General features: G+C 36.0%; 1 protein-coding gene and 1 non-coding gene across 3 annotated transcripts in view; both read left to right on the top strand.

Moving 5' to 3' along the window:
• LOC150079431 (uncharacterized) overlaps positions 1–25375 on the top strand; it is a 67536-nt gene that overhangs the window by 17019 nt on the left and 25142 nt on the right. For both annotated transcript variants that reach the window (XM_090383550.1, XM_090383549.1), the window contains exon 3: positions 16020–16083. In XM_090383550.1, the coding sequence (XP_090239676.1) occupies positions 16020–16083 (64 nt within the window). The remainder of the gene's footprint in view (positions 1–16019; positions 16084–25375) is intronic.
• TRNAE-CUC (transfer RNA glutamic acid (anticodon CUC)) lies at positions 5246–5316 on the top strand. Its single transcript has one exon. It is a non-coding gene; the product is annotated as a tRNA-Glu (tRNA).

Below are 25375 nucleotides of genomic sequence, written 5' to 3'. Positions count from 1 at the left end.
GATGCAAGAAAGCAAGCTTATGCAGCATCAGCCAAAAAATAAAAAATAATAATAATAAATAAATAAATAAAAAATAACCACTTCCACTTCACCCCTCTGACCGTTCGAAATACCTGTCCAGCTGAGCCTTAAACTTATTTAGGCTATCAACTTCCACGACAAGGGATGGAAGTCTATTCCACCAACCAACCACCCGCTGGCTAAAGGCAAATTTACTCACATCTATCCTACATCTGTCTTTTCTCAGTTCGAATTTATGCCCTCTCAGGTGATTATTCTGAGCAAGAGGAAGAATCCTATCAGCGTTGAGCATGCTCAAACCATTCAAGGCTTTATACACCTCCATCAGATCACCTCGCTGGTGCCTAGTCCCCAGACACTGTAATTTGCAAAACTTAAGCCTTTCTTCGTAAGAGCACCCCTTTGTTCCATTCACTAATCTTGTTGCCCTTCTCTGTATTTGTTCCAGCATCTCTACATCCCTCTTGAAATGAGGCTTCCAGACCTGTATACAGTACTCTAGGTGTGGCCTGACCATTGCCTTATACAAGGGAATAATCACCTCCTTATCCTTGCAAGAAAAATTCCTATATTTCATCGACAATACACCATGAGCTACTCTTGCAGCCCGTCTGCACTGCTCAGAAAACTTCATATCTGCCTGCACAACAACCCCCAGGTCCCTTTAATTCTCTACCACTGTCAGTGTAGTACCACAGAGTTGATACGTTGCTCTGGGATTGCTGTTTCCCATATGCAGTACTTTACATTTGTCAATGTTAAACTTCATTTGCCACCTCTCAGCCCATCTGCTCAACCTTTCCAGATCCTGTTGCAGCAGCATAGTGTCAGTAGTGTTCTTGACAACCCTGCCAACCTTCGTATCATCTGCAAACTTCGACATTAAGCTTGATATACCATCATCAATTTCATTTATAAATACAGAAAACAATAATGGACCCAATACTGAACCCTGAGGGACTCCACTAATAACATTAGTCCACGATGAGCAGTGTCCATTTATTACCACTCTCTGTCTTCTCCCCCTCAACCACTCCTTTATCCATAGCAGCAATTTGCCTCCAATGCCACACTGCTCCAATTTGTGCAGCAGTCTTCCATGTGCAACAGTATCAAAAGCGTTTCTAAGATCCAAGTATATAATATCAAAGTTATTCCCTGCATCCAGTTCTTTTGTGACTGCATCATAGTATCCAATCAAATTGGTCTGGCAAGACTTCCCCTTAACCGAACCATGCTGTGTCTCAGCTATAACTGAAGTCTTGTCTAGATGATCCTGCAGTGCTTCTTTAACCAGTGCCTCCATTAATTTTCCAGGAACAGAAGTTAAAACTAACAGATCTATAATTACTTGTGTCGCTCTTTGACCCTCCTTTGTGAATTGGGGTCACATTTGCACATCTCCAGTCCATGGGTACTTCCCCTTAGTCCAAGGAAGCTCTCATAATTATGGCTAAGGGTTTGCTTACTTCCTTTGCTGCCTCCTTTAATATAACTGGATAGATCCCATCCACCCCAGGTGCCTTTCTTGTATTTATCTTCAACAATTTCTCCTCAACTTTACTCTCAGTTATTACAAGATTCTCTAGCTTACTGCCAGAGTTGAATACACCTATGGCATTCCCCTCGCTGAATAACTCCTCGTGTGTGAATGTCGATGCAAAATATTCATTCAGTTTGTTAGCTACCTGAGCAGGATCATCAACAGTTGACCCATCGATATCAAGCGGACCAATCTGATTCATCCCCTTCCTTTTAGAGTTTACATAAGTAAAGAACTCTTTGCTGTTTTTCTTTGCATCCCTTGCCAACGATTTCGCGTAATGTACCTTCACCTGCCTAACCTCCTTTGTAACTTGGTTACAGATCAACTTGTATCTATCATAGGCTTCTGTGTCACGTGTTAATTTGTATGTATCCCATGCATTTTTCTTCTCTGCCATATGTCTCATTAGTTCATCTGACATCCACTTAGGCCTAAACATTGAACAATATTTCTTAGTTGGTATGTAAAGCCTAGTAGCTTCCAAGATAAGTTCTTTGAATGCTTCTCATTTTGAATTTGCTGTTGGTAACATCATCAGTTGGTCCCACTGTATAGAATTTAAATACTGTCTCAGACCATCGTAGTTGCCTTTACGAAAGCAAAAACCCTTCCCTTTACTCCTGATGGTAGTTACCTCTTTGAGTAAATCCCACTTCAGCACACTGTGATCACTGCCACCTAGTGGTTCATTTACCTGCAGATTCTTAATGCATGAAGAATCACTACTGATAATCAAATCAAGAGTATTACTCCCTCTAGTTGCCTCCCGAACATGCTGATGTAGAAAACAATCATCCAATAAATTCACAAAAGCCTTGCTATTGTGTGAGTGACCAGCCCCCGAATTCCAGTCAATATCTGGGAAATTAAGATCCCCCATTATAAAACTCTCTGATTTACTGGCCCATTCTATTTCCCCGTACAGTTTCTATTATACTCATCAGAGTCATTAGGCCTATAGCACACTCCTGCTCTCAATTTTGATCTCCCAATGCTTATGTCACACCAAACTGATTCGACACTGCACTGTACAGCAGTGTCAACTGGCTTCACTTCCTTGGATTTTATGTATTTCTTAACTAATAGCATAACCCCTCCTCCCTTCCTATCCTGTCTATCCTTTCTATAGACATTGTACTCCCCAAATTCCAGTTCTGCATTCCTTATATCTGTGTGACACCACGTCTCTGAAATCCCCACAATATCTGCCTTTGATGTTTTGAGCAATACCTCAAATTCATTTACTAAACTCCTAGCATTGGTGTACACGCAAGTATACATGCACCTGTTCCTATTTTTAGCTACCTTAACACAACCTATGTGTTTATTTGTATCCCAATGATTCTCAGTAGTCTCTGAAATATCCTGCATCTTATTTTCCAGGCTGCGGCTCATTCCAATAGAAGCAGTGCAAGAATCACTTTCACCTCTGCCAGTGGCTACTGTTAATCTATTAGTCCTTGTATCCCCCCAATCTAGCAGTTTTCCGACCCATCTAACACTGTCCTCGATAGCATCAGCAAACATTCTTGCACCCTTTCTATTTAAGTGTATCCCATCCCTGTAGAAGCAGTCTCTCCTGTTAACAAGTACAGACCAGGCTGAAAAAAATTCTACCCCTTGAGCCTTGCACAATCTTTCCAGGGCCGAATTGATCAACAGGGCTCTCATCATATACTCCCTTCTATCGTGTCTGGGCAGAATTGCAGACGCTTTCAAATCCAACCCTAATTCACGGCTTTTTTTCAACAGTGACCTGTACTTGTTAAGTAATTGTGCCGGTCTCCTACTCTTAATATCATTAGTGCCAACGTGTACAACTATATCACCTTTTGTGCCCTTAAATATTGGCTGCATTGTCATTTGATTGTCCTCTACATTTACTGAAATCTATTTCAAGTTCACTGAAGTAGTTCAGTATCAGCTCAGCCACACTTTCACTGGTGTGATCTTTCAGTTCAAAAAAAAGTCAGAAATAATTCAACTGGTAATCCATCACTAGGAGAAATATATCTAACATGACAGTAAGTCAATCAACATGGGAAACATCAGGGGTTGAATCAACTGATAAACTAAAATAACCTACTTGTTTGATGTATTGATCCTTGAAGTTTATTAGCCATAAACTGGATAACCTCTTCACATATGGTTTTGGATAAGTATGATGTCTGACCAGAGCCTTTACCTCCATACTGATTTATGTGAGCACACAGAAAGGGATCAAATTTGGTAATTAATTCAAGCAATCCAAGAAAGTTACCATTGTTTGGTGAACCAAATGTTTCATCATCTTCCCTTAATGCCAAGCCATGTTCTGCCAAAAGGGAAATCACTGCAATAACTCGCTGAAGTACGTGCCTCCAGTAATCCTGTTCTGTTTTGATTTGCTCTTCGAGTTGTGATGTGAGCGTTTGACCATGCTTTCTTGAGTTAATATGATTTTTAGAGTTTCAGTGGGTTTGAACAAGATAAGCGTGATGCCAATCATCGAATCCAGTAGAAGCTAAAGCTGTAGTTGAGGTAGTTTGGTTAGAGAAAAGTTTGCACACAAAACAGTAGACTTTTCCTTTTGTAGGAGAATACACTAGCCATTCTTGAGGGTAGATGTCTCCATTTACTTTGGTGGAATGGAATAAATTCTTTGAGCAGAACCGAACTTGGTTTTTGTATGTTCGCTTCAAATTGGTAAAGGGTCCATCCCAGTGCTGACATGCTGATGGACCTTTCTCAATCCAGAATAATATTTCGTCATTATTCAATGTGGTCCATAAACCTACATCATTGTCTCTGAAATCACTAGTAGCATGAACAGTTGGTATTTTTGTGTCTGCAATGCTAGGATTTTTGCTGAGATCATTTGCTTTGTTTTCCAAGTCTTTAAGATAGTAATGAGCTTGAACTGCTTCTTTTGGTGTAACTATCTCGTGGCATGTTCCTTCAGCGCCTTGTGTTAATTCTTTGGCTGTAAGTCCTGTCACTTCATTGTCACTTTCTCCAGAAGTGGTAGTTACTGACAGCAGTTCTCCTTGAAGTTCTTGGGAGGCTGTGTTCTGTATATAAACTGGTTGTTCTACAGTATGCTCAGTGTAGTCTACTTGATTTTCTTCTGTTTGTAAACACGACTGTTCTGTATCTAAGGGATTATGTAGGGCTGATTCTGCCTGCTGTACAAAGCCATATGACGTGATTGGCTTTAAATGCTTGAGTATTTCCTGCTGTTCTTTTTGTCGCTTTTGTTTACTAGCACCACTTTCATATTGCTTACTCATTATTATTTTCACAAAAAAGTTAAAATTAAATATTATTGTGATTCACAATGATATAAAAGAATCCTCACTTGTTCTCAAAATGCACACTATAATGATAGACAGTGATCTGAGCACTTGTATTGCGTCATAGCTGAATTTATCATTTGATTCTGAGTAGCTTTAAAGCCTCCACAAACTTTACTAAATAGCAAGTATGCACTTGTGTAACTATTATACAGTCATAGACTCATATGTCACGTGTTTAATGTTACTAAGCAACTGGGTCTAGATAGTAAAATCAAGGATTCAAGGGCGAGTGTGTTTGGCACTCCCATCAAAGTGTTCCTGAATTTTGGGTTTGTGCTTACACATTATTTTGGCCTAGGTACGCCCCTTATTTTTATCATTACAAGTGAAAATTTAAAAGCAATCCCACGTGGTCTAGTGGTTAGGATACCTGCCTCTCACCCAGGAGGCCGGGTTCGATTCCCGGCATGGGAATTTATATTTAGGCTCACATCTGGTGAGTACGGGCATGGGATACCCAGGGTCCTGAGCTGGACATCATCATTTTTCTCTTTCTTGGTGATTCCATTCTACTTTTGACTCTCGTTCACTCTCTCTCTCTCTCTCTCTCTCAGGGTAATTCAGAAATTTTTTTTGGCTGGTGCAGCATAAGCCTCAGGCTTCCTTACACCATATAGCTAATAATAATAATAATAATAAATAAAATTAATGGAAAATTTAAAAACATTTTTTTGGCAGGAGGCTGAGGCCCCCTAGATTATGAGACCTTGGACTGCAGCCTGCTCAGGCCCATATGTAAATCCGGCACGGACAATAGTCTATGCCAGCTGTACCAATGTGAGTATTGCAGACACTGCCACCCTGCTGTCGTGTTCACACAAAACAGCATTTAGTATGTATCAAGAATGGTCCAGTGACCAGAAAACATCCAATCAGTGGCAGTCTTGCAGAGGCGCCTCCGTAGCCAGGTGGGCAGGAGCAGCAGTGTGTAGCACACGCTTCTTGGTTAGACTGGGGTTTGAGCCCATGACCACCAAATACGGAGGATGTGGAAAGGTTAGAGAATGACAACCGCACATCCCCGGAGCAATATGGCCTTAGTTGCTAATGCTCCTAAAAACCAAACAACAACAGCAGTCTTGCAGTGTGGCCAGAGACACTTTGTTGATATTAGCATTAGTAGTGGCAAATGATGCAAGAAAGCAAGAATCAGTCACCCAAAAAAAAAAAAATTACACCTCTCATTTCACCTATTTATTCCCTCCAATGGTTTGTCTAGTTCCTTAAATTTATTTAAGCTCTCAACTTCCACAACAACAGATAAAAGATTGTTCTAGCAATCAGCCACCTGCCGGCTAAAGGCAAACTTCCACACATCTATTCTACAACTGTCCTTCCCCAATTTGTGCCCCTTTCATGTGTGGTCTGAGCATGAGGAAGAATCCCATCAGCATTGAGCTTGCCCTATCCATTCAAGGCCTTAAACACCTCAGTCAGATCACCTTGCAGGTTCCTGGTCTCCAGATGCTGCAATTTGCAGAACTGAAGCTTTTCTTGTTAAGAGCACCCCTTTGTTCCCCTCACCAATCTCGATGCCCATTCCTGTACTTGATACAGTAGCTCCATATCCTTACTAAAATGAGGCCTCCAGACCTGCATGCAGTACTCAAGATGTGGTCTGACCATTGCCCTATACAATGTAATGATCACCTCCTTATCTCTGCTAACAGAATTTCTCTATATCATTGACAAAATCCCATGAGCTGTCCTGACAGCCTGTCTGTATTGCTCAGATATGACTGCACAATTACCCCTAGGTCTATTTTATTTTCCCCACCCTAAGTGTAATTAGGTCTATTTTATTTTCCCCACGGTTGGTACCTTATTCTGGGGTTTCTGCTACCCATATGCAGTACTTTGCATTCGTCAATGCTAAACTTTAATTGCCATTTCTCAGCCCATCTGCCTAACTTTTCAAGATCCTGTTGCAGTAGCATACTGTCATTACTGTCATTAACCACCTGCCAACCTTTGTATATTTTGCAAACTTGGACATTAAGCCTGATATGCCTTCATCAATATCATTGATAAATATAGAAAACAACAATGGGCCCAACACCAAACCCTGGATGAATCCATTAATAACATTAATCCATGAAGAGCAGTGCCCACTGATAATAACTCTCTGTGTTCTTGCAACCATCCATTTATCCATAGCAGTAACCTGCCCTTAATGTGGTGCATTATAGCTTTAGTTTCTGATGCGCCAATAAAACCAAAACAACCAAGCTCTTAATGCTACATTGCTACAGTTTGTACATCAGTCTTTTAATGTGCAGCAGTATCAAAAGCCTTCCTGAAATCCAAATATATGATAATCAGAATTATTTTTTGCATCCAGTTCTGCTGTGACCACATGACAGTATCCAATCAAATTGGTCAAACAAGATTTTCCCCTGTTTGACCATTTTTTCCTTTAGTCTATTTTACCTTGTCTAATTCTGCCTTCAATTTATTCAAACTACCCACTTCTACAACACCAGATGGAACTTTATTCCATCAATCAATTACTCTCTAGCTCAAAGCAAATTTTTGCTTTGAGCTAGAGAGTAAATGTATATCCTCTTATATGTGTTGTCCATGAAAGACTAAGAATGCCATCAGCGTTTATGTTAATCAATCCATATAATGCCTTAAACACTTTGATCAGGTCTCTCTCTGTAGGTGCCTAGCTTCCAAGAAAAATTTAATTCTGCAAGTTTGCAGAATTAAATTTTTCCTGGTGAGAGTGCCCTTTTATGTCCATGATTAATAGTTCCTAAAATGAGGCTTCCAGACCTGTATGCAGTAGTCATGATGTACCTAACCATTGCCTTATACAATAAAATAATCAGTTCCTTTTTAATACTGGCATAATTTCTATATATCATTGACAGAACCTCAATGAGCTGCCATAGAATCCTCTCTGAACTGCTCAGAAAACTTCATGTCAGACTTACAATTACCCACAGGTCTTTTTCGTTCTCCACTACCATGACTGTGGTACCATCCAGTTGGTATGTTATTCTGTGATTACTGCTTACCATATACAGTACCTTGCAGTTTTCATTGCTAAATCTCAACTTCCACTTCTCAGCCCATATGCTTAATTTTTCTAGGTCTTGTTACAGTAGTATACCTTGATTCCTATTGTTAATCATGTTGCTAACCTTTTTTTTTTTTTTTTTTTGTATCATTTGAAAGCTTAGACATTAACATGTTCACTGCTTCCTAAATGCAATTATGTTGATTTGGATTTTAATCCACTTGGAGGGAAAACCAATTCTGCTTTTAGAACTTTTTTCTTTCAATTTGACAGAAGAAAAACTGGATATTTTTGTCAAGCAACCTTCACTAGTGGCTGATTAATTTAGTCATAGTGAGAAGAAAGCCCAAAAATATTTCTGCCCTACCAATCCTGATTGACTCAGTCCTGTAGTTTTCAGTGCACTGTCATAAAGATTGTCAGAAAAGCCAGCAGCAAAAGTATTAAGCTTGATTTGCCTTCATGAGTACGGTTAATAAATGAGACCCCTGGCAGCATGCCTTGATGGGTGTATTGTATGGCATCTTTACATACAATAAAGATTAATGACAACATTAATCCAAAAAAAGAATAATGGCCATGAATAACCAACTTCCAAAATTGAAATGGAAGATTTAAAAACTATTGGTATAATAAATTTTCACATAACATTCTTGAGCATATCTAAGAATAATGACCTCAGTATATGGATGTTAGGTATGTTGGATTGAAGAGCTATGTTCGGATTTTCAAAAGTTGGCATTACATTTAAAGGCACCTCCGTAGCCAGGTGGGAAGGAGCAGCAGTGCATAGCACATGCTTCTTGATTAGACCGGGGTTCGAGCCCGTCACCACCAAATACGGAGGATGCGGAAAGGTCATGGAATGACCACCGCATATTCCCGGAGCAATATGGCCTTAGTTGCTAATGCTTCTAAAAACCAAATAACAACAACAACATTACATTTAAAAGAAACAAGCAAATTGCTATATTGAAGCCAGAAGAGAGAAATATGAACAGACTTTTTGCATGAGTGAGGACAACATGCCTAGAATTATCAGCTTGCTTGGCCTGCTTAGAATTGTTTTTACCAGAAGTTTGCAATTCAGAAGTTCTTTTTCTTGGTGAGTTCATTAATTTATCTTTCAAAACTTCTTTTGGATCAGTAGTACTCACCAGTGATTGCTTGTTGTGAAAAGTGCTCATAAAGTGCTCCGAAAAGTGCTCATATGACTTTTCTCACTTTAATTCTTTTTTTAAAATAGATTTGATAAAGATTGGCACCATTTTATCAGTTTAGTTACACATTTAGCCAGAGACAGCCAGTGTGTACTCACATCTAATCTTTTTTAATTTGGTGGCATGCATCAGTTGATAATTTTTTAAAACTAAATTTTCCTTTTAGCACTTCTCTCTGGATAGTAGTAAATTTCCATCCCATATTCATCTTTAACATGAAGGCATGCAGCTGTTTTCAGCACACAAATTAATATGATAACCAGGACAGCCTATTACCACCAAGTACCTACTCTCTTTTAATATCCTTGCTGCCCCAGTGTCTAGGCCTCATATGACATTATTAACCTTGCATCACTCATACCCACAGTTTTAAGAGAGACCCATGGCATCTGTGTAATCCCTTTTTGTTTTAATTATAAAAATTTATTTTTAGCTTTTTTACTGAATTGAGAACAGTGATCTGTTAATTATGATTTGTTAAACTCAATTAAAAATGTTGAACAAAAAAATGATAGAGACTACCAATCATAATAATAAATTTTTTATTGTATTTTTTTAATTTTTTTATTAATTTTCAATGTCAGTGACCTCCAGATTGAGTCCCAAATGCCTGTATGGCATCTGGCAGACAATGTGAATATATTTTTGTCAGCTGTTTATGCTTAAGAGGGTGGAATCAAAACTTTACAGTGAGATTAGACACTTGTTGCTGGCATCTCACATGTGCAACTGGGAGTGGACTAGAAATGGTAGATGCTTTTGCTTACCTGGTGCAAATATGCCATAATTCATAATATGCCAAGAGAAGATGCTGTATAAGTTAGAGAACATTGGTGGTTAAAGGTATGTGGGAGGATTTGATATCATTTACAAAAAAAAAACCAGAAAAATTTTAAAAAGTAGCACTGGTCAGATGTCATGTTAGCAATGGAAGGTTAATAATAAGTACCAGACAGTTTTTTTGAAGGGATTATAGATGCTTTCCGATTGTTCAGAAAAAGATTCCCAGTGTTGTATCCTGTAGAGTCATCTTCCAGTGCTGGCATTGAGAGCAAACTGCTTTTGATTTTAATATTTTTTTATTATGAAAGATAACCATAGTGGGATATAGCTTGGAATCACTTTAATTACCGCTATCTGTTGCAATTGAAAAGGCACATTTTATATTTTTTAAGCAACATCACTACCTTTTCTTTCTATCTATACAAGTTCACTAACAATTCTTGTTGTTTTTGTTCTTCCACAACTGCATTTTTTTGCTATCAGGGAACATATTTCTGTACAATGCATCAGCACAATTCAGGAGGAAGATTTTTTTTGGCAAAAGATGCAAATAAACATTCAGCACACTTGACATCATTGTCACTATGAAATTCTACATCTGTTTTTGCATATTTTTCTGTGCACTGCATGCTTGACTTATTTATGCTTATTTGTTTGTAAATGTCTGCTGATTACATTGTATTTATCACTGCTGGAAATTGAAAAATTACTTCTATATATGGCAAAATGTGTTAACATTTTCAGAATTTACAATACATGGAAAATTTTGCATGTATGTCTTGATTTTTAATTTTTTACACTGCATTTCTTTGACATCTTGCTGAAAAACATTGTTAATTAGCTTTGCATTACACAACTATAATCAGTTGATCATACTTGTCCATGTTTTTTTTTTTTCCTCATATGTTTTTGCAGACACATCTCTTCTGTAATTTTAACCTTACATTACAGAGAACAAGGCTGTTATCTGACGTTTCTATCTTGAAATATAGACATAGACTTGCATACCTGATGGCTAATTCATTATAAAAATAAGCAGATGTTTCCAAAAAATTTTTAAAATTTTTTATTTTAACATATTTTACTTTTTTTACATATTTTACAAAAATAAAAAAAGAAACAGAATTTTTACAAAATGATGAACAACTCTTTGTCACCAACTATATTATGGTGAGATGGAGAAAGGTTCAAATCAAGTAAAAATTATGGATTCTGCATCATAAATCTGGAGATTTTGCAGCTATGGTGCTGATAAGAAAAAGAGTATTGTTTTTTCTTTTTGTTTGTAGAATATGCTAGTGCAGGGAACAGTCACCAATAGATCATTCTGGATGCATTGATTTGCTACTGTGTGAGTGACCAATCTACAAGTACCAGTTAAAATCTGCTGTTTTAAGATACAAGTAACCACATATAACACGTTCCCATAAAATCTTGTGTAGTGCAAAACTGTGTTATATGGGACTAAGAACCAGTACAAAAAGGGAGGGTTACGTTCCAAAAGCTAGCAAAAATACATCATTTTAAAACTATTGGAAACTTAATTTTTATTAAAAATAGTAATAACTGAATAAACGTCTTACAAACTGTGATAAATAGTCAGATAATGTACTTTCATTTAATTATCTGCCTCTTCACTGCTGCTAAGCACAATCAAATGAGAACGTTTTCTCTGTTGCAAAATATCTTCGCCTTCTGAACTTTCTTGGCGCCTCCGTAGCCAGGTGGGCAGGAGCGGCAGTGCGTAGCACTGCCGCTCCTGCACTCCTCCGCCGCTTCTTGATTAGACTGGGGTTTGAGCCTGTGACCACCAAATACAGAGGATGCGGAAAGGTCAGGGAATGATCACCGCATATCCCCAGAGCAATATAGCCTTAGTTGCTAATGCTCCTAAAAACCAAATAACAACAACTGAACTCTCTTTTGCAGCTTCTAGATTTCTTGTATCTTCTGCTCTCAAAAAAAAAATATCAGTAATCTAGGTTTATTTGCTTTTGCTTGATAGAGCTTTGTATATTGCATGGTATGGACTAAGCTTTTTTGAAGCTCCCTTTTGAAATTTGTGTTCCTCTCAGTCAAAGGATCTCCATTCAGAAAATAAGATTCTAATTTCTCAGCTAAGTTTATGCCTTCCCGTATACTTTTTAGTGTAAAATTTGGAACTTCAGAATTTTAATCTGCGCTATCATTCTCTGAATTGATTTGTTTTACCTCCGATGCCATTTCCACCAAATCTGCCTCGCCAGCCTCTTTTCTACCAGTAATTCGTAAATGTCTTCAGTAGTCATATCATCAAAACCTTCCCCTCCTACTGACTTAGCAATATCTACTGTCACACCAATTCCGTTTTCTGCCAATTCAACCATATTTCCTGAATGAACTGACTCCAACCATATATATTTTTCCAACACGGTTTTATTTCTTTGAGCGATAAAGTTATGATTCCGATACAGTCCACAATTTAGAAATGTTTCCATGCCTCCATCACTTCAATAGATTCGGGATCAATTTTTTCCAAAATCTATTGTAAATTTTTTGATATAATGAGTTTTAACGGTAGATATAAAGCCTTGATCTAATGACTGAAGTTGTATTAGATGGTAGGAACAGTACTTCAACATTTTAGAAGTTGTATTAGGTGGTAGGAACAGTACTTCCACATTTTAGATGACTTAAATCTTTTGGAATGCCTGTAGCATTATCCAATAGTAATAAAACTTTTACTAGATTTTTCTGCTTTAAATAGTTTTCCACAGCTGACACAAAACAATTTAGAAACCATTATTCATTAAATCGGCAGTTACCCAAATTATGCATTAGTTCCTTAGGCGTAATTTAGGGCCGGAATTTGATTCACAACAAAGAAATTATTCCAATACTGTTCTTAAAAACAAAGTTTAGTAATGCTTCAAAGTCACAATTTTTCTTTTTTTTTTTTGTAGTTTCAAACAAGCACAAGTTCAATAGCACAGAACCTAAAACTGGGATTTCCGAAAAAAATAAAATATAGGGATTTCCCAATAATTTTTTTTTTGCATAATGACGAGCCAGTCAACAGCGGCGATTCACAAAAAAAGAATGGAAACGTTGAAAAATTGCATCCAACATAATAGTAGGATTTTCTTCACACAAATACTCAAAAATACCCTGTTATGCGAGGTTTGTCGAAATTCTCTAACCATGTTACAGCGAAACTGTGTTATGTAAGTACCGTGTTGTGCGAGGATTGCCACAATTTATCAGTTGTGTCAGAGCGAAACCATGTTGTAGAAGTATCGTGTTGTATGGGGGATTCTGATTTACTGGTCCGATCTAATTGTCTAAATAGTTGTTCATTATATTCATCACAGTCATTTGGTCTATAATGTATTCCTACTCTCATTTTTGTTTTCCCAGTGCTTTTGTCACTACAGAGATTACACTGGCCGCCCATGTCAACTTGGTGCGCTGATTTAGATTGTATATGTTTCTTAACAAAGAGCATGACTCCCCCATCTCCTGTGGCATGATGTTTCTGATATCCCTACAATGTTTACATTTGATGACTTAACCAGTACTTCAAATTTATCAAATTTGTTTACTATACTCCATTGTTTGGTGTACTAATGTTGATGTACAAGCATGTAGCATGTGCTCTTTTTGCTTTTAGTAACCCTAACCCAACTGATATGTTTGCTTGTCACAAGAGGACTCTCCCCCTCCAGAAGGTCTTATAATCCCCCCACACCTCATTTTCCAGGCTACTGCATATCCTAGTAGAAGTAGCAAAGGATAAATTTCATCTCTACTTGTGGTTGCTATCAGGGCTGGATTTTCGGGTTCATAGGTCCTAGGCACTTTTATTCCGAAATGTGCTAAAAAAAAAGGAGGATAAAATGTTTCTTCTATTTTAACACTTTGACTGCAATTATGTGCCTCAAGTTTCAACTATAATAAATGATAAACCACCTTAATTGACGGAGTGACCATCACTTTGATTCTTCTAATTTCGAGAACATTTGCTAGATAGTGTATTATTATTGAATTGAAGCTCCTAGAGTTGATTGCATACATATTTTCTCAGCTCGTTTTTCAATAGTCACAGCGAAAAGAGTGAATTGTTGTTGTTTTTTTAATTTTTCCCCTTCCTTCATAGGCCCTAAAAATTCTGTAGGCCCTAGGCACTGTGCCTAATGGGAAATCCAGCCCCGGTTACTATTAAACTAATAGTCCGTCTATCTACCTCAAACTAGCAGTTTTACAACCTGTCTAACACTACCTCAGTAGCAACAGGAAATATTCTTGGTATCCCCTTCTATTTAAATGTAAGTGTATCTCGTTCCTGTAAAAGCAATATCTCCTCTGATAAGTACAGACCATACTGAGAAAAATCTGCCCCGCAAGTCTTGCACATTTCTTTCCAGGGCCAAATTGATTGTGATTGACAAGACTCTTTTCATGTACCCTTCCCATCATGTCTGGGAAAAATTCCAGAAAACTTTTAAATTTAATTGTAACTTGTGGTCTTTTCTCAACATTGACCTGTTAAGTAAATCTTCAGATCACCTATTCTTAAAATGGCCAGTAGCAAAAGTATCACCTTTTGGGCCCTTAAAAGATAATTGGTATAGTTAAGCATGATTAATTTTTGCTCTGGCAGAAAATACACTACTCTTATTCCACTGTTGCACAATATATTTCCTGTTCCCCTGACAGTAGAGTCACTGAGAATACTTTCTTTGAAACCAGCACTTTCTTCCTTTGAGGATGCCATTGTGTTGTCTGGTGCACGAATGCAGACTAGCATTGATCTAGGCAGCTGATTGATTTATGGCTTCTCTTTTAAATCCTTCAAGGGCATCAACCCTATTCTTCAAGCTCTCATATTCATCCACTAGAATGCTGAATTTGTGCTTAATCTCCCTACACTTTTCAATGAAAACATGCAAAGGCTATATCCCTTTTGGCCATATCATGTCTCCCTATGGATATGCAACAAGTAGTGCACTTTATGAATCTGATTTATTTATAGGAGAACTGCCCTTAGCAGTTCTTTCCCCTAATCCTTAGCATTTCTGCTATTTTTAGCTCTTTGCTTTGTTACTGTAGTCCTTGGCATGATTTTAGCTTAATTTAAATTAAAAATACCACACTAAACTATGGAAGTGCAATAATAATGCTGCACCTTTCCTAGTTATGTAACAGTAATTCATCTATAAATTATGTTATGTATTATGTTATCCAGTTACATTATAAAATCACATTCATACTGTTATTAATTTATAGTTTACAGATTTTACCTATGGAATTATATAAAGAATATTAAACAGTGTTTTTATTGTTCTTATATTGATGCTGTGAACACTGGATAGAATTGAGTTTTACTTCAACTCTAGTTTTTGGCAGTTTCCAAGGAAAAATAAGAAAGTTTCACCCACTTTATCAAATAAACATGAACAATAATTGCCTTAATAATTTAAAAAAATAAATAAATAACAAAAATTAATAATTTTTAAGTAATAAAAAAAAATCTGTTTAGCAGCTATAAATTTCACAAATCACTCCCACTTAGTAGCTAGCTTATGCACATCTCCAATACTTTAGTATACTTAGCAGTCCTGTATAAATGTATGTGGCGTGGCCTTCTAACTTCTTAAATTAACCCTTAAGCCCATGGGTAAAGATTAAAGTCATGTTGTAAAGCCATAAATTAAATTTCAGAATTGTGTTCACTTATGACAAAGAACACAGGTTTATAGTTTAGCTTTGATACTTTACTGTAAAGAAAGAGGATATATCAAAAATATTTTAATATAAAGAGTGTATTTTGCATGTTTTATGGTATTTTTAATAAATAGCTCATGAAATTCCTATTGGTTTAATTTTATATGCAAATAACATGGGCCAGTGGATAAAAAAAAGAAGAAAAACCCATGTTTGGGTTTTTCTTCTTTATGTAAAATTTATATTTCTTCTTCAATATGTAAAACATTTGTGGTATTTTTTATGGTTGAAACGTTTAAGAACTATCAAGTAATTCTAAATGAACATCAATTGATGATGATATCTCTTTTTTCTTCTCCCATTAAATATTTCTGTTTCTTTTCTAGAATGACATTATTGAGGTGGCTGAAAAAATTTCAACAACCAAAGAATATCTTCATTGGAATGGTGGTAAGTGATAGAATTATAAGTTTAATGTGTACATGCTGTGACATGTAGAACTTGTAGTGGCAAGTCTATATGATGTGACATGTAAACTTGCCCAATTATCAATCATAGTTTATCTGAATTAATTTTACCAAACCAAAGTTGATGAAGGTTTATTTTAACATTGTTGTCATCCTGTCATTAATAAATTTAAATATTTTAAGTGCTTTGATTATGGTGGGCATTGCTTGACAACAAGAAATAAATCATTGATTTTTGGGAACACTATTTTGAGTGATGGAAAAAAAAAACATTTACATGACATTACAATATAACAACAATATATATACACTGGTTATAAAATAAATATATATTAATTCAGCTTCAACACAAAACTTTTTAAACTGGTTTTAGCTTTTCAATAAATTACAAATCTCATAAAAAGAATTGCATGCTAGGATTTTTCTTGCCCTGAGAAATTTGATCAGCAGTAATACAAAATAGAATCATAATGTTTGATAGACTTAGCTTTGATGTGTCTTCTCTAATTCACTGCCATACACAACAGAATCAATTACCTTTATCTACCTGTTACCAGTTTTTTTTTTTTTTTTTTTTTTTTTAGGAGCATTAGCAACTAAGGCCATATTGCTCCGGGATATGCGGGGATCATTCCCAGACCTTTTCCGCATCCTCCGTATTTGGTGGTGACGGGCTCGAACCCCGGTTTAATCAAGAAGCGTGTGCTACGCACTGCTGCTCCTTCCCACCTGGCTACGGAGGCGCCTCTGTTACCAGTGGCATAGCCAGTATTTTTTGTCAAAGGTACATTCACAAAAAAGGTGCCAATTGCCTAATGCTAACCTAATGTTATTTTTGGTTTTAGGCGGGTACAGTATACCTGCTACCCTACCCTGGTTATGCCACTGCCTGTCACCAAAGTAGAACTTGTTGGTTAGTGTAGATTTCAGGCTCAGGAGAAGTTATTCTAGCTCTAAATTAAAATTCTTAATAAGAAAATTTTTGATACTCAGTGATACAGTAGATTAGAATTGCTATGCAGATAAATTGCTATCTCTGTTTGCAGTGTGGAATGTACTATGTGTTGTCATTTCATTATCTTTTCTGTTAGATAACAAATTTGTATGCAAAAACTGTTGTAAATGAAGAATTACAATTGTTGTCAAGAAATTTGCTTTTCTTAACAAGTTCGTTTATTGTAAACAAATTCTCTTGATGAAAATAAATTGTATTGTATTATTATTATTATTTAATTATTATTTTTATCACTAGAGGGCTAAGTGTAAGCTTGTATCATGTATACTATATCAACGCTCTTAGAGTAAATCGGAAAAATTTGCAATTTATATACACTGATTATAAAATAATCCTTTCTTTTGTTGTTTATTTAGTGTGAGTGCATTATCTGAAATGTCCTGTGTTGACTAATCCAAAGATTTGCAAACATGAATCATAATATATGCAGAAAGTGCAACCTTCCGTTGCACATGCTAGAGGTGGTATGTCATGGCTGCAACAATGGGTATCATTATCGATGCTCATTGAAAGAAGCAACCTATAAGGGGATGGCAAAACAAAAGAAACAGCAGTGGAGGTGTATTTTGTGCAGGAAAGAAGAGAGGGAAGAAAGAAGTGAAATTTCCTACTCGACGGAAGAATTTTACGATTTGCTGCATTCAACAACAGTAGTAAACGAAGACTTAGAGGTTACACAACCGCAGGCGAACACCCTAAATATAGAGGACGTACTAAGGAAATTATCCAGTAAAATCCATTTGCTGGATTTGCTAATAGAAATATTACCAATAAAGAAGCTAATGGAAGACCTGAAGACAGAAGTAGATGATATCAAGAAATCGATCTCATTTGTCTCAGATTCCTTTGACAAGATACAAAAAAGCATATGTAAACTGCAGGACTTCAACGCTGCAATCAGCAAAAGAATTGTGGATCTGGAAGCTTCATTCAAACAAAATGAGAAAAATTCCAACCTACTTAACTTAAGGATTGACTCGATAGAACTGCAATTACTAGCAAATAATGTAGAAATAGTAGGTTAACTGGACTAGCGGGCCAAGATTTAGAGCTTGTTATACAGCAACTAGGACTTGTATTGAAGCTACAGCACAATAAAGAAGTAGAACACTATTACATACCTAACAATAAGAAAATAAACGACAAGCCTACACTAATTGTAAAATTTCAAACCATGTGGTTAAAGAAAAATGGATGAGAAAGACAAAGGAGATCCGACTGACAGCAAATGATGTATTTCAGAACAACAGTAATATCCAAATCTACTTAGATAGTATGAATCAGAGCTGTAATACTCAATATGTTCTACGTTGATAATAATATTAGTAAATTAATACGAGGAGTTTACCTCAATATAGTACGTGGAACACTTCCGTATGATACCCTCCAGAAATTAAAACGAAAAAATCGACAACTTACCGGTACATTAAAGTAAAATATAAATAATTAAAGTAAAATATAAATAATTAAATAATCAATTTAACACAATTCAAAATCAATTCAAAACAATTAAAATTCAAATTAACGCAATTAAAAGAATCTAACGAAAATATTCAAAACGATTTTCCTTCCTGAAGCTGACAATGCTTTTCGACCGACCGTCGTGATCACAGGAATGAAAATTACCAGATCAGGCTAAACCTGCAACTTAAAAAATCGTTTTGAATATTTTCGTTTGATTCTTTTAATTGCGTTAATTTGAATTTTAATTGTTTTGAATTGATTTTGAATTGTGTTAAATTAATTATTTATATTTTACTTTAATTATTTATATTTTACTTTAATGTACCGGTAAGTTGTCGATTTTTTCGTTTTTTCCGTTTTAATTTCTGGAGGGTATCATACGGAAGTGTTCCACGTACTATATTGAGGTAAACTCCTCTTATTAATTTACTAATATCCCAATCTACATAAATGACCAATTAACAACTCACCTCAAGCAATTGTTTTGGGAAACAAAACAATTAGTAAAAACACACAGTTACAAATTTCTATGGTTAAACATGGAAGAATTTATGTGAAGAAGAATGAATCTTCAAGAGCCATAAGAATCTTGAGTTCAAAGGATCTACAGTATATAAAATAGACCCTTATATTGTGAAAAATTGAAATTTAGACCTAAGTTAAAGTTAAGACTTCAGTTATGCTTTTTGAGGAATCACAGATTTTCAGCTCGCCTTTACATTTTTTAAATAATCCAAATATTCAAGATCTTACAATTGATAAAAATCAGTTCTTTCTGGTAGCTCTAAATATTAGGTCATTAAGAAAAAATTGGTTTAACTTCTTGCAATATATAAATGCAATGAAAGATTATATTTCATGTATAGTTTTAACAGAGGTGAACATAAAAAGTGAAGAAATTTCTAATTATAATATACAAGGTCTATATGTTGAGAGAGTCGAGAAGGGATGGAGGAATAATAATATACTATAGAACATACTTTAAGGCAATACAGGCTTACCACTTGACTCAGTCTTGTGAAAACTGCTGTGTCAAATTATTAGGAGAAGATCCAGAAAACACATTCATGATTTGTGCATTTTATAAGCCACCATCAGATTCCATAAACAACTTCCTAATAGAATAAGATAACATAATTTTCCAATGGGATGACATACAGACTGATAAGAACATACTAGTAGGAGATTTTAATATTAATTTACTAACTGATGAAACTGATAATGTGATACACAGATACTCTGCAATCTTAAACAATTATGGATTTGAACATACCTTATTTGGAATAACTAGGCAACAAAGGATAGAGGGAGACAGAACAGTAAGCTCTTGCTTAGATCACCTTATAACAAATATAAAGTTAAAGTATACTAATTCTTACATATTATTAAATCAACTTTCAGATCACAGAACTATACAAATAGTAGATAAGTATTCAAAACAACATCCGTGTGTAGATATAAAATTAACAAAAATTACGAAGAAAAATTATTTATCAACAGGTAAACTGAAACAGAACATAGAAAACATGTTAATACAAGAGCAAGCATCATACACAACAAATGTAAATGTCTTTTCAAATAAGATAATACAAATGATAAACAATTCAAGGTTTAATATCGAGAGAAAAGTAAACCACTCAGCCTGCAACATAAACACTAGGAGTAGCAGGATCAAGCTTAAGAAACCTTGGATGGCTAACGAAATAGAAGAATTAATGGTACAAAGGGATAAATATTTCAGGCAGTATAGAAATTATCCATCAAAGATAGAACACTATCACAATTATAAAACACTCAGAAATAAATTGACAGGTATGATAAGAAAACAAAAAAACACTTATCACAATCACCTTTTTATGGATAAGCAGATAACACAAAAGTAAAAATGGAACGTTATAAATAACCTGTTAAGTACAAGGAAGAAAAAAACAAGGGGAAATCAAATTAAAACACTATTAGAACAGATAGATGGTACAAACAAACAATATGAGGCTGCAAATAGGTTTGCCAAAGCTGTATTAGATCTCAACAGATATAATTTACATTATTGCCAAGCTTCCTTTACTAAACAAGATAGTCTTCCTCAGATAGTAAACTCTTGTGTAGTCTTAACTCCACAATATACTGAGATTCTTAAGATTATAGAACAGTTAAAGAACAAGAAATCTTATGGACTGTACAGTATTACAGTAACCGAAGTAAATAGAAACAAAGAGCAGTTCTCTGTTCTCTTGGTGGAGCTTATAGCACGGATGTTAGAGTCGGGAAGCTATCCTACAAATTTACTTTCTTTTAAGATAATTCCTATATATAAAAAGGGACCACCAGATGACTTTTGCAATTACAGACCAATAACAATACAGTCAGTTATTAATAAGATAATAGAAAATTATATATTTTCCCATATAAGCAAATACTTACATCAATATGGGCTGTTAAACAACTCTCTATTTTCATATCAGAAGGGCAAGAGCACACAAACATTATCAGAGAACTTAGTAGACTCTTTTAACTTATATTTAAACAACAATAACTTCATAATGATTTTATTTATAGATTTGACCAAAGCATATGACTTAATTGATATCCCAATATTGCAACAGAAATTACAGAAATATGGTATTAGGGGAAGAATCAATCAACTCTTAGCAAGTTATTTAACCAATAGAAAAATAACAGTTGAAGTAGAAAATACAAAGAGAAAATCATACGATGTAAAGAGAGGAATACTGCAGGGTACTCATGTTGGGCCAATCATGTTCAGCATCTTTATAAATGACATATTCGAAGTAATAAAGAACTCCTTTATAAAAATTTATGCAGATGATATAATCTTATATGCAATTGGAAAGAACCTGACAAAAATGGCAAAAGATTTACTGCAGAATGTAATACATTTACAAACTTGGTTGCATGATAATAAATTAGCACTCAGCTTTGAAAAGACAAAATTTTTGGTAATTATACCTCCTCATCAAACCATGGACATTCATCCCTCTATTAAATTACATAAACATGAATGCCTACATGATCAAAATTTCCAGAATTGCAAATGTCTAACTGTGGAAGAAGTTTCAAATCATTGTTACCTTGGGTTATGGATTGACTACAGTCTAAGTTGGGCAATGCATATAACAAATCTGTACAAAAAAATGAGATTTTATGTGTACTTTTTTTACTAAATTAAGAATAAGTTAAATCTTAGAACAAAAGTTACCTTATATTATGCATTAGTGGACTCCCAACTCAATTATTTAGTAAATGTACGGGAACGAGCAAATATAACAGAAATAAGGGTAATAAACAACTTAATTAACAGGATTTTGAAACTTTTAATGGGGGAAAACTCTTGGAATGACCTGAATAAGAGAAGGCAATTTTTGTTAAAATACAAAATACTGTATCCAATAAAAAAACTGAAGTTAAATTTATTCTTGAAAAATCTTAACACTATTTATGAAGAATCAAATCTGCAATCGAATGACACACATGATTTAAGGAACCCAAAGGCAATTATTTTGCCTCACTCTAGGGTACTAAATAGATTTGGAGATAGGCACACAATGAATATAATAAACAACTTGCTGGCTAGTGTTGATTTCAGGCTCAGGAGAAGTTATCCCATCTCCAAATTAAAATTTCTAATAAGAAAATTCTTGATACTCAATGACACAGTGGATTAAAATTGCTATACAGATAAATTACTATCTCTGTTTACAGTGTGGAATGTACTATGAGTAGTGATTTTATTGTCTTTTCTGGTTGTAAAAGAATTTGTATACAAAACTGTTGTAAATGAAGAATTTTAACTTGTCAAGAAATTCACTTTTCTTAACAAGTTCATTTATTGTAAACACATTCTCTTGATAAATAAATTGTATTGTATTGTATTGTATTGTATATATTTATGTATTTTTTAACAATTATTATTAATATCTCTTTTCATGATTTTTTTTTCAAAACTAAGTGATATTAGTGACATATCAAATTTTGATAAAATTTATTGCACAAAGCTGTCTTAATTTATATTACCTTCTCATGTTCAAATATGTGTAGCATGAATAAAGCGTGGTAAGGAAATAAAATAAAAAATGTAAATATTATTTATAAATTCTAATATCGATAAAATATTACAAGAAATGTTATTTATTGGGGGGGAATTACAATGTGCCGGGGCGGCATATTTCTTCTTTGAACACGAGCAGCCAATATACAGGGTGTCTCAAAAATATTGGTACAAACGTTTAGGGGAGGTAGGTAACATCTAAAGGAATGTGAATCGCATAGGAACCCATAACCGGAAACGTCATTGTAAGTCAGTACACGGCACTGTTCATCAATTCGTGAGAGGGAAAATTTCTGGTTACTCATTCAAGCAGTAGTCGCCGCACAAAGAGCATGCATCGATATACGAACTGTGAGCTGGCAGACATGCGCCTAGTGTATGGATTAGAGAGGGCAGTGGATTGCCTCTCAACGAATTTATGGAGAATGCTTCCCAGACAGACATGTACCAGACCACCGTTTGTTTGTGCGTGTGCATCAAAATTTGTGTGATTATGGGTCATTTAGAGGTAACAGGAGTAGTGCGGGCAGACCACATTCGACGCGAACTCCCGCCATGGAAGAAAGTGTGTTGAATGCCATCCAGAATAATCCTACTACCAGCACACGTGCCGTTGCCTCTGCCTTAGGAGTGTCTCGTTGCAGTGTACAGCGTGTCTGGCACGACAATTCCTTACACCCCTTTCATCTCCAAAGGGTTCAATTACTGCTCTCCCAAGATCATCCTGCACGTGTGGCTTTTGCACAGTGGTTTCTCCAAGAAAGTGTTCAACAAGACTTGAATTTTCCAGCCTATGTTTTGTTCACGGATGAGGCTTATTTCACTCGGGAAGGCTTACTCAATCAGCACAATGCTCATGTGTGAGCTCACGACAATCCACACGGTGTGCGTCCCATGCGGCACAACGTCGCTTCGCAATAAATGTGTGGGCAGGTATGGTCAGTGACTGTTTACTCGGCCCATACCTGTTACCATCCCGTGTGAACTCCGCTAAATATCGGATCTTTCTTGAACAAGTTCTACCAGGGTTACTTGACGATGTTCCAGCAAATGTGAGATGCAACATTTGGTTTCAACATGACGGGGCACCTGCCCATTATGAAAGGTGTGTTAGTGACCATTTGAACAGGCGTTTTGGGCATTGATGGATTGGCCATGGTGGACCCGTTGCCTGGCCCCCATGCTCACTTGATTTATCGAGCTTTGATTTCTTTCTGTGGGGGGTCCCTCAAATCTATCGTGTGTGAATCGCCTGTGGAGACAGAAATGGATCTCATGGTGAGACTCGTCTGCGCTGCTGCTACTGTCAAAGAAACTCCAGATGTGTTCGACCGTGTCCACCAATCCATGCTGCGTCGGTGTGATGCATGCATTGTGTCTCATGGTGGAACCTTCGAGCATCTGTTGTAACATCATGATATGCATCCATCTCGTACTCCATTGTTAATATTATGTCAAATAAATGTTTGCCACTAATTACTGTCTTGTGTCATTTCTGCTTCTTGTGCCTCTGCTACTACTGTCCCGTGACGTTTCCGGTTATGGGTTCCTATGCGATTCACATTCCTTTAGATGTTACCTACCTCCCCTAAACGGTTGTACCAATGTTTTTGAGACACCCTGTATATGGCGCGGCCCTGGACAGGACTACATGTATCTAATCTCGGCACTGAGTACTGTTTAGCGTGATTTAGATTTTCAAGTTGACAGTGATGCTCACTAAATGCAACACCCTTCATAAACAAATTTTTAGGCCGCCGTAGCCGAGTGGTCAAGCAAAAGGGTGCATAAGTACACTTGCCTTGAATGACCGGGGTTCAACTCGTTCAAAACAATACTGCTAAATACAGTGCTGTTTCTTGTATTCTCTCTATATTGTGAACTCCTCTGACTGTTTGGTTTTTGGTTTCGTCCTGGCATATAAACAGACTATTTTTTTTACAATTTCGAATACTCCACATGGGGAAACTGGAGTAGCTCAGTGAAGCTGTTTACCCCAGTGCCTGAGCTGACTCTCGACGTCTCCCTGCTTATACAGCTATCCGATTTTGAGTTATACAGGCAGGAGCAATAAACATTGCTCCTCTCTGAACATATTCGGATGTTTTGATTCCTTTTTTAAATACTTAAGTGTATATATGTAGAAATTTGTATTGCAGTAACGTTACTTAGTTTTGTTATTATACAAAATTACAAAAAAAAAAAAAATAATAATGCAAGTTCCATAATCACCTTATATTTACTTTATTAGGTGATTCAAAATATCATTAGTTCATGGATCATTAAAATCATATTTGAGACAATGGAATTAGTACGGTAGTCTTTTAGGCTCTCAGCATTCACAGCCCGAGTAACCAGCAAGTTGAACACTGTGGTCTTATTTAGAAAATGTAGTGGAGAATGCGTCACCAGATCTGAATAGCTGACACAGATAATATTAACTGAATTGGTTGTCTAGGCAAAAGTGACGTTATGAGTGATGCGGATCAGAATTTCTAAATTCGTCAGCGGAACGTAGAAGACGTTGGCTGTTCTTCACTAGCGGTGAAGTAATGACAGTTAACAACAAACTTGATAAAACGCCCCCTCAAGGTATTTGTTACTTCTCACTCCTGAATTTCCTCTGAAGTTTTAAGCAGTTTTGAATAAGAGGTCTTGTGGAGATAGGGATGCCACGTGCAGTTTTAACAATCAGAAGAGCACAGGCAACTGAACTACATCAAAGACTGC

The sequence above is a fragment of the Mastigoproctus giganteus genome, chromosome 10, assembly GCF_048544385.1.
Source record: "Mastigoproctus giganteus isolate SK-2022 chromosome 10, ASM4854438v1, whole genome shotgun sequence".
Classification (NCBI taxonomy): domain Eukaryota; kingdom Metazoa; phylum Arthropoda; class Arachnida; order Uropygi; family Thelyphonidae; genus Mastigoproctus; species Mastigoproctus giganteus.
The sequence above is the reverse complement of the archived record's forward strand: the minus strand, read 5'-3'. Positions and strand labels throughout refer to the sequence as shown.